Here is a 16,382-nt window from a genome sequence, read left to right on the forward strand (position 1 = left end):
CTCATCTAGCTCTGGCCAAGGGAAGGCACTGCCAAGTGACCAGTCAGACGGACATCCTTCAGAGCAGGCTCATAGAAGAGTCACTGGATGGGGAACCTGTGCTGAACTCCAACTCCCATCAGCCCTGTCCAGCAGGGCCAGGGATCAGAGATGATGGGAGTTGTAGTCCAACAACATCTGGGGGACCACAAATCCCCTGTCCCTGATCTAAGCAACTCTGGGATTTGCCAAGAGTTTGGGCCTAACACTGCCTCAGCTCTGATAGACATTAGATTGTGATAGGCCTCCAAGTCTCTGAGGCAGAGCTGGGTCATTGGGTGGGTGGGGGGTTATTTAGTGGTGGTCGGCTGCCATTTAAATTCCCCACAAGGCCTTGGAGTGATGCTAGACTAGATGCATTGTGGGAAATTAAAATGGCAGCTCCCAGACCAGTCTTCCCAAGGAAACTGAGGAACATGGTTTGCATTCTATTTAAACTAAGAGATACCATTTTTACTTTAATCCTTCAGAGAGAATTACTGCCTGTCTTAGCTAAAGGGAATAGCCCATTGGCCAAGCACAATTCAAGGCATTGGACACACACACACGCACACACACACACACACACACACGAATTCTCCTATTTTAAAATGGGAACTGAACACATGTTAATTTTAAAGTCCCTCCCTGCAACTCTTTCCAATACAGTCACACCTCGGTTTAAGTACGCCCCGGTTTGAGTGTTTTCAGTTTAAGTACGCTGCGGACCTGTCTGGAACGGATTAATCCCCTTTGCATTACTTTCAATGGGAAAGTTCGCTTCACGTTAAGTATGCTTTAGGTTAAGTACAGACTTCCGGAACCAATTGTGTTTGTAAACCGAGGTACCACTGTAATTTGCAAGCAGTGAGAAGTGTGTAGGAAGAGAGATCTGGGGATTTTTCGCTGCTCTTATATCTAATGTAACAAATTTGATGTTAGATAACGCTGCCTTTTTATTTAAGATATCTTTGAAATTAAGAAAGGAATTAAATTTCTGGGTAATTAAAACTAAACTGTCTTTCAACTTGCCTTTCAGTCATTCCCGCATCCCACTCTCGAGAAGCTTCACATCTGCCAGCGTTTGGAGGTCTAATGTGCAATTTAATACTTTAATTATTTTGTAACTGCAAGATCAAAGGAAGTGAGTTTTTTTATTACAGTGATATTTCAGTTTATAAATTAACCACTTAACATCAGGGTTTGTTTACTGCACTGCAGTGATTTTTTAAAATGTATCAGGCAAATGTTGTTATGCTGGCCCGGGGGGGGGGGGTTGTTGGTGTTTGAAATCAGTAGTCACTTTAATGAGAAATCTGTGCAGGACCTCCCAGTCTCAAGTCACTTTTTTCTCATTTTGCTGACACAGACCATGGGTTACAGCCAACTAAGTTTTACTCAGAGTAGACACATTGAAAGCGATGAGCCAAAATTGGGCATGTCCATTGATTCCAACAGGCTAACTCTGAGTAAATTGGCTACAACCCAGATTTGGGGGGTGGGGGTGGATAAGAACTGTTTCATTTTAACAACCAATCACTAGAGCAATAAATATCAACTTAAAGATTTGCAAAATGTTTCAAATTCATGACACACACACACACACACTTCTTATTTGGCGATCACTCGTAGCCAAGTAAGATTGTCTTCCATAAACACGGTTTTAACAATGAGTCTGTATGTGACTGTGGAGGCCAATTCTGGATCCACACGTCCTTCCACAGTGGGGACATTGGTTCCCGGGCGGGAGTTGATTACGGTGTGGATTTGCCAAGCGTGCCTTCCTCCTAGCACGATTCTCCCTTGCGTCCTGAGTTTGAGTGCCTTCGAAGTCCATGACACCTTTGGTAAAGGCTGTTCTCCAACTGGAGCGCTCGCAGGCCAGTGTTTCCCAGTTGTCAGTGTTTATACTACATTTTTAAAGATTTGCCTTGAGACAGTCTTTAAACCTCTTTTGTTGACCACCAGCATTACGCTTTCCATTTTTAAGTTCGGAATAGAGTAGCTGCTTTGGAAGACGATCATCAGGCATCCGCACAACATGACCAGTCCAACGAAGTTGATGTTGAAGAATCATTGCTCCAACACTGGTGATCTTTGCTTCATCCAGTACACTAATATTAGTTCACCTGTCTTCCCAAGTGATGTGTAAGATTTTTCAGCAACACCATTGATGGAATCTTTCGAGAAGTTGGAGATGGAGTTTGTAAGTGGTCCATGTTTCAGAAGCCTACAGTAAGGTTGGTAGTACAATAGCTTTGTAAAGAAACATTTTGGTTTCCCTGTGAATGTCCCTGTCCTCAAACACACACACACACACACACACACACACACACACACACACACACACACACACACCACTCCCTGCACTCAGCAGCTCTCCTTCATTTGGCTTTACTTGAAAAAAGAATGTGGCTATATTCTTATGGGAAAGGGCAGACCTCATTCTTTTATACATGAACACAATGGCAGGATACAGGAGGCACCATGGACTACCAAGGACACAATTTTAATCAAATTGCCTAGCACCAAAAATTAACTCCCATGCCAATAGTGCATGACATGTTTGTGTGTTAGTTCCCATCCACATTTTAATGAAGCAAAACAACTGTTCTCTGCGGCTGAACAGGTTTTATAGGTTTAAATCTGCATATGGGCACCAACGAGATTTTTCTCATGACACTCAGTATAAATAAACTTAAACCCGTGCAGCAAAACTGTTGTTGCTATTATTAATAATATTACATTCCATCATATATTATTTATTATCTGCCCTCCACTATGAAAACCCGGGGCAGGTCACAAGAATGTAAAATATAGCATTAAAAATTGTTTAAAAAACAAATTACAATCAGAAGTTGCCTTACTTTACACATAAGTTATTTAAACAAAACTGTACAGTGGGACGTATTCAGGCCACAGTTGTTAAAATACAACCCTATGCAAAGGATTGCATCCATGGTTAGTACATTTGTAATCTATGCATATCAAAGCATCACCAGTCAGTCCTTCTGGTAGCAAATACAGTTGATAACTCAAGCGGACCCTGTGCGAAAAGTTTTTAAGCTCTCTACCTTGCTTGGGGGGCAAGGGTCGCTCAGCGTGCCAACTCTGGGGTGCTCTTGCAAGAACTTGCAGGGACACCTGAGTTCCCACAGGATAGGAAAAGCTTCACCAGTTGGCTCCTGCCTGTCTTGCAACTGTGGCCCTCCAGATACCATTGGATTCTAACTTCCAACAGTTCCAGCCAGCTGTTGGGCCTCCAACAGCCAGAGCAATTTCCCCCTGCGGAATATGGGTTCATTTTGAGGATATTAAGAAGTTGGCACTGATGGCCACCAACTTGGATGGTTTTAAAAGAGAATTAGACAAGATTCACGGAGGAGACGGCTATCAATGGCTACTAACTACAAGGGCTATGCTCTTCCTCCATGGTCGAAGGCAGCAATCCTTCTGAATACCAGCTGTTGGAAATGGCAGGAGGGGAGACGCTCCAGTGCCCAGGCAGCCCTGCTTGAGAGTTTTCCACAGATATCAGGGTGGCTTATTGTAAGCACAAGGTTAAAAAAAAACAGGGGTTCCGATCTGAGTGACTGCCATGCAGGCAAAAGGTGGCATCTAACCAGATTCTACTCGGAGCAGAACTAAGGAAATGACTGGGTCTAATTTAGTAATATCTATTCATTTCAATGGTGGTATTTGACTAATGCAGGCATCCCCAAACTTCGTCCCTCCAGATGTTTTGGACTACAATTCCCATCTTCCCTGACCACTGGACCTGTTAGCTAGGGATCATGGGAGTTGTAGGCCAAAACATCTGGAGGGCCTCAGTTTGGGGATGCCTGGACTAATGTGTCCCATCTTTTCATGGATGCTTTAGCTGAGATCCCTGCATGGCAGGGGGTTGGATTAGAGGACCCTTAGAGCCCCTCCTAACTCTTCTATGATTCTATGACTCCAAGTCCAAGGATTTCCCCTGGTGCAATGGAACTTGCCCCCATCTCCACTCCTTCGTGCACCCAACACCCTCCCCCAATCTGCTCCAGTGGGTCAGGGGAAATCCAAGAACAGTTTTGGGGGGGCATGTGGTGAGGGGGAAAGAGGGGGGGAGGCTCTGCCGTGCAAACAGAAACCCTTGCACTAGCAGAACGTTTGTGTCGTGCTACTTTGGATGCAACCCGACGGGTCTCCTCTGGTGTTTGAATCTGACCCATTGAAAGCAAGAGTTTTAGGTTAGTTATAACTTGAGTTTGCTGAGTACGACCCAAAGGAGGTTGCCATCTCTGCAAAGGTTGTCCCTGGGTGACTTTTGGAGTTAAACAGTAAGTCCTACAGGCAATGGTGGCTGTTGTTGTTTTTACCCCTTTAGGAAGCGTGCCTTGAGCTGGAACAGGGAAGGAATGATTCAGGCAGCTCTGGTGAAAAGCTGCAGTAGCGGAAGGGAGAAGCGCTGCAAGGGACATTCCTGTGTGTCCAAGGTAAACACCGGGCTGCTGCCTGAGCAGATGGGCTGGGCTGGGCAGGCAGAGGAGGAGGAGGACTGACTCACTGGCTCCACACGCTCACACAGGTGCAGCCAGGAGGGTGTGCTCTGCCCCCCCCCACAGCTGCCAGGCCCAGGAGCAGGGCTGAGAGAAAGGGCAGCAGCCAGCCTCCAAAGCCAACAGGAGTTAAAACAAACACTGCTACTCGGCAGGATGACACTCTGGCTTTGGCTGAACACAGCACTGCACAGTGGCAGCTTATGTGGACAGAGAGAGAGAGAGAAGCAATCTCAATCTTTTTGGCTGGGAGTGAGGAACCCAGGGGCCGCATTCCATTCTCGCCAACCTTCGGGGGGCCGCATCATGCCAGAGGTGTGCAGAGCTGGACGCAAATCGATCCAAGCACAGAAAATGTCACACACTTGCACACACCCTGGGTTGTAGTCACGCCTGGTCCTACTCAAAGTAGGCTCACTGAAATGAATGGACCTAAGTTAATCGCGTCTACTAATTTCAGGGGGGACTGGCTTGGGAAGAGTCCCAGGGGCCCCAGAGAGAGAGAGAGTGGAGGGGCTGCATTTGGCCCCTGGGGCTTCTAACAAATGATTATCAGGCAATTGCCCCCACCTTCACGCTGGGAAAAGTTTCACCAGTTGCATTTTTGTTTCTCATGTAGTGGACGGAGACGCAGGTACCCCTTTGTTGGCTGGGGTGGGTGATTGTGCTAGCCCTCCCTGGCAGGAATCCAGTACAGTTAGAGAAGTCACTCAGTTTTTCATTACACAGAGGCAAGAGTGAAACTTTGCATTGTTGGGAGCAGGGAGTGTTTCTCTTATTAAGGAGAGACTGTGACCCTCCGTGCCAAAAGCAGCCCCGTATGTTGGTGAACTACGTATGTTGGCAACCCAGCCAGATGAACAGGTTACATTATTATTACAGTACTATTATTATTATTATTATTATTATTATTATTATTATTATTATTACACACACTTCTTTTCCTGTCACCTTCTTACAACAGCAACGAAAGAGGAGATTGCCAAGCAAGCAACAACACATGGCTGGCTGTTATCATGCCTCTTGGTGAATCACAGGTTGCGCAGACCTGTGTTAAGACTGCACAAAACCCAGATAACTCTGGGGTGTAAAGACCTGCTTCATGTGCCACTGAAATCCGAGAGTGAGCTGTGTTTTAACTATCCCCCATGCCTAAGCCAGCTGCAAGGGCGGGTGACCCATCAACACCTTGTGTTGTTTTGCAGGACAGGGAGAAGAGAAATCTGCCTGGATTAGGAGACCCTAACCTTGACCTAACAAGAAGGAAAATAGCAAATACCTATAATTCACTGCCATACTTGAACAAATGGGAAGAAAGAGCCAGTCTTCAGAGGCACTCCCCGCCCCATATGAGACTTGGGAGCAAAGGGGAGTTTCTTTTACCTTTCCATTGACGTCCCTCTGGTACATCCACACTGCTTCAAGGGAAGGGAAATTTGTGCAATTATGGGGAGAAGGGAAATTTTGTCGGCGTTGAATGGCAGATGCATAGTTTCACAGGGGAAATGTCTTTTACAAAAAGGAATTGCCATACCAGTGTTGAGTTAGACAGAGAGAGTACTTTAAAGCAAACTTCAGGTCTGTGTGGAGAATTCCTTCTTTAGGCTTGGGGGTGGGGCACTATGGGTGCATTCAGTTCGGTCTGTGGCGAGACCAATTTCAGGAAATTATTTAGATAACTCATCTGCAATATCGCCATAACCTTGTTTCTGGTATCTGAAGAAGTGTGCATGCACACGAAAGCTCATATCAATAACAGACTTAGTAGGTCTCTAAGGCGCTACTGGAAGGATTTATTATTATTATTTTGTTTCGACTACGGCAGACCAACGCGGCTACCTACCTGTACCTTGTTTCTTCAGACCTCCTTCCACTCGTCGAGCCCTTAGATTTGGTCTGCAATATCTGTTTTTCCAGCTCCTGGAGGTAGGCATCTATTGAAAAGACAGCCTATTCCACCCCCCCCAAGTCTTTTTTAGAATTCTTGCACATATCAAACGCTTCAGAAGCTGTCTTAGTTACTCCTTCTATCTTTCCTGTCAGTTATGTCACTTTTCCTTCCAAACGTTCTATTGCTTCAGAAAATTCATCTTTAATTTCTATTTTGAGATCCTGTTTTAATCGAGATATCTGTAAACTGATCTCAAAGACAACCTCTGGGCTATCTTTTGACTGCTGCTTCTGTTTACCTGCTGCTTTGCCCCTTATACCCAATGCCCAGAGAATATTTTTTTATCACCTGTTCTTGACTGTCTCTCAGGCCGATCCCCCCCCCCCAGGAGGTGACAGTCAAGGTCCTAGCTGATAAAGATCTCCAAATTACACACCTGTAAACCAAATTTGTTCTGACAGCTAAGAAGCTCAGTTCTGGATATGCCAATGCTCTCTATTTTAAAAATGTTATGCTGTAAACTTTTTATAGGGTATGTCGTGCGATTCCAGAGGAAAGCCTTGCCTTGCCCTCTGCGGTACATTGTAAAGGCCTTTGGCTATGCACTATAAATTGATTGATTGACTGCTTCTGTATTTTGAGTGCCATTGTTAGGTCACTGTCTGAAAACTTTCTGTGAAGCAACCACAGCCCATCCGTTCTTTAGCTTAAAAAATATGTATCCAGACTCCTTTCTTTAGATTTTAAATGAGTACCTTGCATGTCCTAGAACAGGTCCACTTGTTTTTGCTCTATTTTCTTTTGGTTTAGCTGGTTTTATTTTATCATTCTGCTGGATCAGGAGAAGAGCTAAAGGATTAAGCTGTCATTTTAGTCGGCACCAGCTCTGCCACCCTTACCAGTTAGAGTAGACAATACTGAGCGAGACGAACGAATGGTATGAATTGGTATAAGGCACCTTCCTAGGTTCTAATTGCCCCCATTTCTGGTTTGAGCAAGCCACAGGGTGTTGAGATGCTCGGATAGGGCTAACCACTGCTTGCCTCCAAAGAAGAATCAGAAACCACTGTTTGAATTCTTCTGGATTTCAGTTCTGGTTTGGAAGCAAAGCAAAGCAAAGCCCTGTACTCAAGACAACATGGCAAACTGCCGATTGTTCAAATGAGGAAACGAGGGAGAAAGGAATCTGAGGAGAGAGAAGGTGAGCCTAAAGCCCTTTCACTACATCTCTAAACTCTAAAGGGGGTTACCTTTCATCTCAGTGTAGGTAAATAAAGCAGATACTGTGAGACATCTATGGGTCTTCCTCTCCAGTGTTCTCTCATTCAAAGGGCACTATATCCGGTAGCATTGCCTAAATATTTTCAGATTACTCACAATGTGAAATGCAGGGTAATTAATGTCCTTCCTATGGATTACAAAATATCCTTTCGTTGAATAGCTCATGCTTCCAACACCTGGAACGGAAGCAACAAACAACAAACAACCCTGGCAAAAATGAAACAGAATTTTTTATTACAGTTCTTCTACTATTATCCTCATTTTGCTAAAAAATAAAATAAAATATAATCCCTTTATGTGTCTTTTTTAAAAAAAACCAAAAAACAGCCACCTCTTCATCTGTGGATCGGATAGCCTGGTTGACTTTCCTGATACTTGGCTGCCAGTAAGGAAAACGTCTCTCTAACACTTGATAGGGAGCATTAGATTCGCGAACAGGAGTTCCAGATTTGTTACAGTCATTTCGTCTCTGGTTTGTATTCACTTTCTAGGCAACAGCGAGACTGATGAACACAAACGTAATTGTTTGCTAATCACTACTTAAGCGAATGTATCGATTGTACTAAAACATTGTTCTGAAATTCCGGCCATCTGCTGCTTTGCCTTTTAATGTGATAGTGACATCATCTAATTGGCATTTCAGGTCTTAGTTAAAGATTCACCTCCGAGATTACAAGCGAGGCACCCGGTTACCCATATATAAACATAATTATCACATGCAACAGAAGATTTAATGCCTATTCTTTTCCTTTTTTAAAAGCCACCTGCGGCTTGTCAAGTCATAGGTTAGGGCAGAGATTCTCAAACCATGGGTTGCGAGAGGAGGAACACAGCATGAAATGTTAAGTCATCATGGAGGCACTGACTGATTCTATGGCTCCTTTAAGCGGAAAGGCCCAGTGTGGTCACGATTCTTCTGCCCCCTGACCCGGGCAATATATGGGCAGCGATACAGTCTGGGGTTCGTGGGGGAAAGGCAGCACTTTGGCTAACAGACACGGAGGAATCTCAAAAATACCACCATTGTCCACAAAATACTGTTACTGTATAGGATTTGGGTGGGACAAAGGTGCAGCAGAATGAATGTAGCTCTCCTCCTAAACCATGGTTTTATTTTGGAAAGGTGGGGATTTGTAGAAAGAAAAGCAGCTGAAGCGGACAAATTAGTCTCTTCGTTAGGTTACTGGCTCTAGGAAACAACTAGCTGGACATGGTTCCAGAAGAGGATTCCAGTTGTGGAAACCAGGGCCAGCTCTACATAGCCCCCTGGTGGCGCAGTGCACCACGGCAGGGGGCTGGTAAGCTGGGCGGAAACCAATTGCGCCCTGCAAGGGCGGGGCGGGCGGCGGAGTGATCTCCGCCCCTCAGCACCAGGGCGCGCGATCTGCTCAAGACGGCCCTGGTGGAAACCCCTCGCCACCTAGGTGTGCCTGGCACTTTTGTTATGTAGTTTCTGTCATACGATGAAGAGGGTACCTCTTTACACCCTGGCCTTTGACCCCCTGAAAGAGATATTTTGGGGGGCCCACCCATTTCTCTTGGTTGATTGTACCCCTTCAAAACTTATTTCAATATTTAAATTGCTGCAACCTGCCCTGGGATCTTGCGGTAAGGGGCAGGCAAATAATCAAACAAATAAACAAGTGACGTTGTGCAACAGAGGAAGTTATGGGAAATGGTTAAATTTACTCAATTTAGAATCACAGAATTGGAAGTGACCCCCGAGGGTCATCTAGTCCAACCCCCTGCAATGAAGGAATCTCGGCCGAAGCATCCATGACAGATAGCCATCCAACCTCTGCTCCAAAACCTCCAAGGGAGGAGAATGGCTGCAGAACCCAGCTATTCTTGGTGCATAATTTTAAATGAATGGAATACACCCAGACCCTGACCACAATAACTACCACATTTCTACCTCAAACACAGTAGGGCGGTGGTCTTCAACCAATGTGCCGTAGCACCCTGGGGTGCCTTGAATGATGATCAGGGATGCCACGGGCAACACTGGCCTCTGTCCCCCTTTCCTTCCCTCCCTCCTCTAATGCCCTCTCGCGTCTCTGCCTCCCAAAGGCTTGCACAGTTGTTCGTTGCAGCAGCCCTGGCTAACATCCAGCAGGTGAATAGTGCCTCTGGGGATGGCCGGGGGTGGGTGTGGGTGTGTGCTTCCCAGGCCCCTGTGGGGCAGCGTGAGGAGGCACCTCTCTTTGGGGCAGGGGGGTCAGCTCAGAGATTGGGGCGGCGGCAGCAGCAGCAGCTGCCCAGAAGACTCCCAAGGAGAAGGGAGGAGGCGGAGGGAACTCTCCTCAAGGGAGGGTGTTCGAAAAGGGGTGAGGGGTTGCAGGCAAGGGGTGACCTAACTGGGCTCCTGAGCCCCACGGGGTGCCGCAGACAGAAGGTAGTTGGTCAAAGGAGCCGTGGACCCCAAAAAGGTTGAAAGCCTCTACAGTAGGTTGCAGACAAACAAACAACCTTTATGGCACCTGTCAATATATGGTACCTGTCAAGCTTCACCTGTGATATGCTCACTAGATGTTCTGAGGCTCGCCTACTTGCCTCTTGTCTTGAAAGATCTACATTGGCTCCCAGTACGTTTCCGAGCGCAATTCAAAGTGTTGGTGCTTAAATTAAAGCCCTAAATGGCCTCGGTCCAGTATACATGAAGGAGTGTCTCCACCTCCATCGTTCTGCCCAGACACTGAGGTCCAGCACCGAGGTCCTTCTGGCGGTTCCCTCGTTGCGAGAAGCCAAGTTGCAGGGAACCAGGCAGAGGGCCTTCTCGGTGGTGGCGCCTACCCTGTGGAATGCCCTCCCAACAGATGTCAAAGAGGGAAACAACTAACAGACTTTTAGAAGACATCTGAAGGCAGCCCTGTTCAGGGAGGCTTTTAATGTTTAATAGATTATTGTGTTTTATTTTTCTGTTGGAAGCCGCCCAGAGTGGCTGGGGAGACCCAGCCAAATGGGCGGGGTATAAATAATAAGTTATTATTATTATTAATTTATTATTATTATTATTATTATTATAATATTATCTGCAGCATGGAGCTGATATGCTGTGTTTATTATATTCTGTTGGGAGTCGCCCAGAGTGGCTGGGGTATAAATAATAAATTATTATTATTGTTATTATTATTTCACGAAGGTTACCTAGAAGAGCGTTTTATGCTCTCTCAAGCTGCAAATAATTCAGCTGGGGGGAAGCCTCCCGGAGAAAACGGGGACTTGCCATACATGATGCCAAGCGCTCTGATCTCTTTCTGCGACGGCGCGTGTAGTTTGTGAAGGGTGCTGGGAACTGTAGTTTTTGTGTGTGGGGGGGGAGGGTTTCCAGGATTTCGGGGGGGGGTCGGGAGAGAGAGAGAAGCTGTGTGCGTGATTTAAAGGTCTCGTGTACACGCATCCACGGGGTGGGTGCCTATTCCAGTCAGAACACCTCCGGCATAAATATATATGAGAGAGGCAGCTCACCCTCTCTCCCTCCCTCCTCCTCGCTCCTCTCTCGGGCCGCATCTCCCAGGCGAAGGCGCTGCTTCCTCGTCGTCGTCCTCGCCCCCCATGGAATCCATCGAGGACTTAAAGGTGGGGCCCTGCGACCACTCCCAGTACCTGCGGCCTTTCCGCCTCCGCTACCGCCAGGTAAGCCCGGCGAGGACGGTCTGCGGCCCAGCCAGGAGGAACCGCCGCCGCCGCTTTCTTTCCGCCTTCCCTCCGCCCGGACTAGGCCTCGCCGGCCGCCGCCTTCAACGCAAGCCCGGCGCTTCGGAAACGGAGGCTCCGGCCTTGCCTCCTCCTTGGCCCCTATCTCTCCCCCGCCACTGGAGAGGTGCCGGAGCTCAAGCCTGGAGGAGGGTTACACAGTTGTTTCCCCCCCCCACACACCTCCGCCCCATAAGGTTCCTGAGTTTCATGGGGGGCGGGGGAATAAGCACTTTGCACATGGGCAGAGGACGTGGGCTTTTTAGTGGCTGAGGGCAGAGGGGGTTCCTGGTTGCCGAAAGAGAGGGGCAGCAGCTCCCTCCTCCCCACACCCCAAGGTATCGTTTTATACAGGTGAAACTCGGAAAACTAGAATATCGTCAAAAACTGCATTTATTTCAGTAATGCAACTTAAAAGGTGAAACCAATATATGAGGTAGATGCATGACATGCAAAGCAAGATATGTCAAGCCTTTATTTGTTGTAATTATTTGTCATTAGGCGGGTCAATTATAAATGGAATGTAATTAATGAAATGTAATAGCAATGTTTATTTTGTGTATGTGTGTGTTATTGTAACTATTTGTTTTATTACTGTGGAATTTCCAAAAGAAAGCATTTGTAAAAATTAAAAGAAAAAAAAATAAGTTGCATTACTGAAATAAATGCACTTTTTGACGATATTCTAATTTTCCGAGTTTCACCTGTATAGATTATCAACTCGGATGTGCAAATCGTGTATTCGGACTTTGGCTTTAATTGCGATGTTCAGCTTTATATTTTTTAGTTTTCGCTTTGTTAACGGTGTTCTATAGGTTGTAGTAGCTGTTTCACGGACGATTTGTTGGAGTTTGATTTCCCCCCTGTATGATTTTCGCTGCTTGTTTTTGTTTATGGTTTGTAACCGCTTTGGCGTTCATTTGAAAGAAAAGCGGCAGAGAAATGGAATAAATCGAATCTGCTGAGTGGCTCTGGGCATGTGCAGAGTTCCGTACCTGCAAAGGGGGGGGGAGGCGGCACCATTTTTGCTTTAAAACTTATTGTATGTTTATTTTCCCCTGGCGGGACTCTAGGCAGCTTGCAGATAAAAATAAGAATCGCTAAAAGAATGGGGGGGGAGGACAAGCACTGATAAAATTAAAACCATATACATATATATAAGCTGTTAAAACCATGCCAATACAGTAATTACAAGAAGAGGAGCACAGCACCAGCCCTTTAATTAAAAGCAGTGATATAATCATAGAGTCATAGAGTTGGAAGGGACCTCGAGGGTCATTTAGTCCAACCCCCCTGCAATGCAGGAATCTCATCTAATTTATACATGACAGGTGGCCATCAGTTCCCAAAAGCTTGTTGGAACAAGGTCTTCACCTGCCAGCAGAAGATCAACATGGAGGGAGCCGGTGTATCTTCTCTAGTGAAGGCGTTTGGGAGCAGCCACCACCAAAAAGGCCCTGCCCCGTGTCTCTACCAAATAGCTAGCGATCTTGTGCCCAGAGTGATTTTATTTTTGGAAAGAAACTGTTTCCGATTCTAAGACTGCCCAAGTGTGCTGTGAGCTTCCATGCCTTGAGCACACCTTTCCCTCAGCTTTCCTGCTTATGGGTGCTCAGCAATGCTGGTGGGGAGCTGTATACTCTGTCCCACAGCTGCTGGAGCCTGAAGAGCGCCTTGAGGTAAAAAGGCAAGCAGTGAATCCTCAGCTACACACAACAGATGCAGCCATCTGTGCACAGGCAGCATTGTGTCATCAAGTACAACACACATTCCTAGCAAGAATGGCCCAGCTGGAATTTTCTGTCTGCCTTTGCTGCATCCATTTCTGGCAACTACCCTAGATGGGGACAGTGAAATTCTGACTATTATGGCCCCATCTGCACTATGCAGCCAAAAGAGCATCATACCACTTTAAACAGCTGTGGCTTGCCCTAAAGAATTCTGGGAGCTGTAGTCTGTTAACTATAGGGACCCAGGTGGCGCTGTGGGCTAAACCACTGAGCCTAGGGCTTGCTGATCAGAAGGTCCCCGGTTCGAAACCCTGTGACGGGGTGAGCTCCCGTTGCTCGGTCCCAGCTCCTGCCAACCTAGCAGTTCGAAAGCACATAAAAATGCAAGTAGATAAATAGGAACCGCTATAGCGGGAAGGTAAACGGCATTTCCACGTGCTGCTCTGGTTTGCCAGAAGCGGCTTTGTCATGCTGGCCACATGACCTGGAAGCTATACGCCGGCTCCCTCGGCCAATAATGCGAGATGAGCGCGCAACCCCAGAGTCGGTCACGACTGGACCTAATGGTCAGGGGTCCCTTTACCTTTACCTTTTAGTCTGTTAACTGTACTGATAATTATTAGGAAGACCTTTACAGAGCTACAGGTCTGGAGTTCTCTACCTTTACCTTTATTCCTCAAGGCCATTTTTAAAAGGTGGTAAAAGCACAATATGCCCCCCACATTTTCCTTTAAGAACATCAGAAGCATAGACCAAAGATGAATCTAAATCAAGAACCCTCCTTCGGAAGCTTGGAAGCTAAGGCTTGAAGCATTAGCCCTCTGTGTATTGTGGATAACATCATGTGTATATGGCTACAAAAAATAGCAGCAGGGGTACACTGAATGTGAAATGGAGAAGCTGAGATATACAGATATTTTAAGGGAGGGGGCCTTAGCTCCTTCTTGCAGAAAGTCCCAGGCTCAATTCCTGGCCTCTCCAGTTTGAAGGATCTATGAAATGTCTTCATTGAAACATCCTAATGGGAACAGACACAACTGGAAAAATGTTGCCTTCTCAGGGTCTGGACCTGCTGGACGTTAATTTCAGTTATGACATGAATGTTTTTGCGTACACCTCTACACATTCTCAAACTTTCCTTGTTTAATTTTCCTTTAAATTCCTGTACAAAATGAAAGCAGTTGAGCCATATCTGAGACATACAATACAATTTGTGCACTTTTCTTTAAAACAAGAACTATCTAAATTGGTGGAGTTAGGATTATACTAAAGAAGAAGAAAAAAGGTCAGATACTGAGTGCACATAGAGTGTATCATCCTAGCAGAGGCTTTTCAGTGCTTCTTAAGAAACAGCAAGTAATCTGCTCAAAATCTTTACAGAGAAGGTTAACTGTCATAGAAGTTAGCATTCCCACCCTGAGAAATCCGAAGGAAGGCAGCTTTTCTAACAAGAGTTTCAGTTTGCGAAGATCCAGTCCCTGAACTTTAAAGGATCGCGGAGAAGGAGGAAATTCCATCAGGTGCGAGGGTATCAGCCATCATGACAGAGTATTGGTGGTTCCTAAGAACTTTTAAAAATAGACAAGTTCCCCCAGGCTTTGGGAACTGGTAGCCTTAATTTTGTGCTTTATCCCAGGTGGAATTCCCCATTTTTATTTTATATTTAGTTTACTTTCTCCTGTGCAGTTTCAACAGATGAAACTGTTCCCACCATCTGGTCTCCATGCCAGGAAAAGCTTCACCTGCCTCAGAGCTTTAAAAACGCCCTGGAAAAAAGGTCTGTAAAGAGGGGGGTGGGAAGCAGCAACCTTGTCTGAGAAGTGGGGGGGGAGACACACTTGAGTTTTTGCAGTGCTGTAGCAATGCATCTTAACCACCTGCTCATGTTTAATGTTCATATTTTACACTTAGCATGAGGAAAGTTCTCTGCTAAACATTGGCTCTGCAGTTCTGCCTTAAAGCTGCAGTTCTGCCTTAAAGCTGCAAGTTCTGTCCAAATTGGGAGGCTTATATGCAGATTTGCTTTTCCTGATCGCTTTTCAATTAAAAGCATCTTCTCACTGCCTTCCTCAAGACCTTGCTTGTCCTCAATCATGTCCCTTAAACATTGACCAGGGTTTCATTAATACATTAACGCCCGAGCTTAAAGCAATTTTTAAAAGGTTACTTTCCTTCATTGGCGGGGTGCTTAATGGCACACCAAAGTCATGAGTGCAGATAGAGATGACATTAATTATTTGCCTCACGTTTTACTTGCTGGGTCAGAATCCCCTAAAACCATTTCAGATGGAGTCTGGGAGAGAATCTTGGAGCCTGGGACAGAGCAGCTGGCCTGGACATGGGCCGATGCCCCAGTTGACAGGTTGTTGGATTAGAAAGAATATCAAAGGCAGCAAGCGAGATTAGGGATAAGTGAACATCTGACAGCAGTTTCCAGCAGGGGAGAACAGATGATAAACAATGGGAATGGGGTACTTGCTCGGGGAGAGGAGAGGTGAGAAGGCCATGGGAAAAGTGTGGCGGCAATCTCTAAAGCTCCAGGTTGCTGCACCTCATGAATAGAACAGGAAATAGGATTTGCAGGGACAGATGTGATGAGTGGTGATGAATACATTACAGGCAAAAGAAGGACCAAACTCCGCAAGGTGAGTGATGTCCTTTCCTTGAATCTGCTCGGTGTAATTGTGGGAAAGTTTTTGCCTTTCAGAAGGTAGCATTTGTGATACACACTGCTGCACAGAAAGAAATGACATCAATGCTTGCTTGTTTAATTACATTATTATCTGTGAAATCCTTATACTGCTAAGAGTGTTTTTATCGGGAAGCAATAACCAAAGACGGGTAGGGAGGATTGGTGGGTTTTCATCGGTTGTAGGCTGTGCTTGTTTGCAGGTTTACGCATTAAACTGAAACAACAGCAGTGTACAGTCTGAAATAACACAAAACAAGAAAACAGCAGATAACATCTTAAAACAGCTTAAAACTTGCTCAATTAATCTATTTGAGATTTCCACCTCCTGCTTTAAGTGATGCCCAGGAGGCAGATTTTTCCTTTTCTCTTTGCTATCATGGTGTTGTTGCCAAAGGAGCAGTTTAATTTGGTGTATGTTCCCTTCTAAGCAATGCTTAAAGGCACGAAAACCCTCTTGGAGGGCTGAGGACCTTATAGTGGCTTCTGTGCATGCTCAAATAAACATAACACAGTGGTGTGATATTCATCTGCTG

The 16,382-nt window shown here is 45.8% G+C and overlaps 2 protein-coding genes across 3 annotated transcripts in view; both read left to right on the forward strand.

Annotated features, from left to right (window-relative positions):
• Positions 1–16,382, forward strand: part of CDCA4 (cell division cycle associated 4) — a 571,510-nt gene that overhangs the window by 141,946 nt on the left and 413,182 nt on the right. The gene's annotated exons all lie outside the window — the stretch shown is intronic.
• The window catches only part of NUDT14 (nudix hydrolase 14), a 49,767-nt gene continuing 44,469 nt past the window's right edge, over positions 11,085–16,382 (forward strand). The window contains exon 1 of one of the 2 annotated variants that reach the window (XM_035104697.2): positions 11,085–11,367. In XM_035104697.2, coding sequence (XP_034960588.1) covers positions 11,182–11,367 — 186 coding nt within the window. In that variant the 5' untranslated portion in view covers positions 11,085–11,181. The remainder of the gene's footprint in view (positions 11,368–16,382) is intronic. The other variant, XM_035104706.2, reaches the window with a different exon arrangement.

Source organism: Zootoca vivipara, chromosome 1, assembly GCF_963506605.1.
Source record: "Zootoca vivipara chromosome 1, rZooViv1.1, whole genome shotgun sequence".
Taxonomy (NCBI): domain Eukaryota; kingdom Metazoa; phylum Chordata; class Lepidosauria; order Squamata; family Lacertidae; genus Zootoca; species Zootoca vivipara.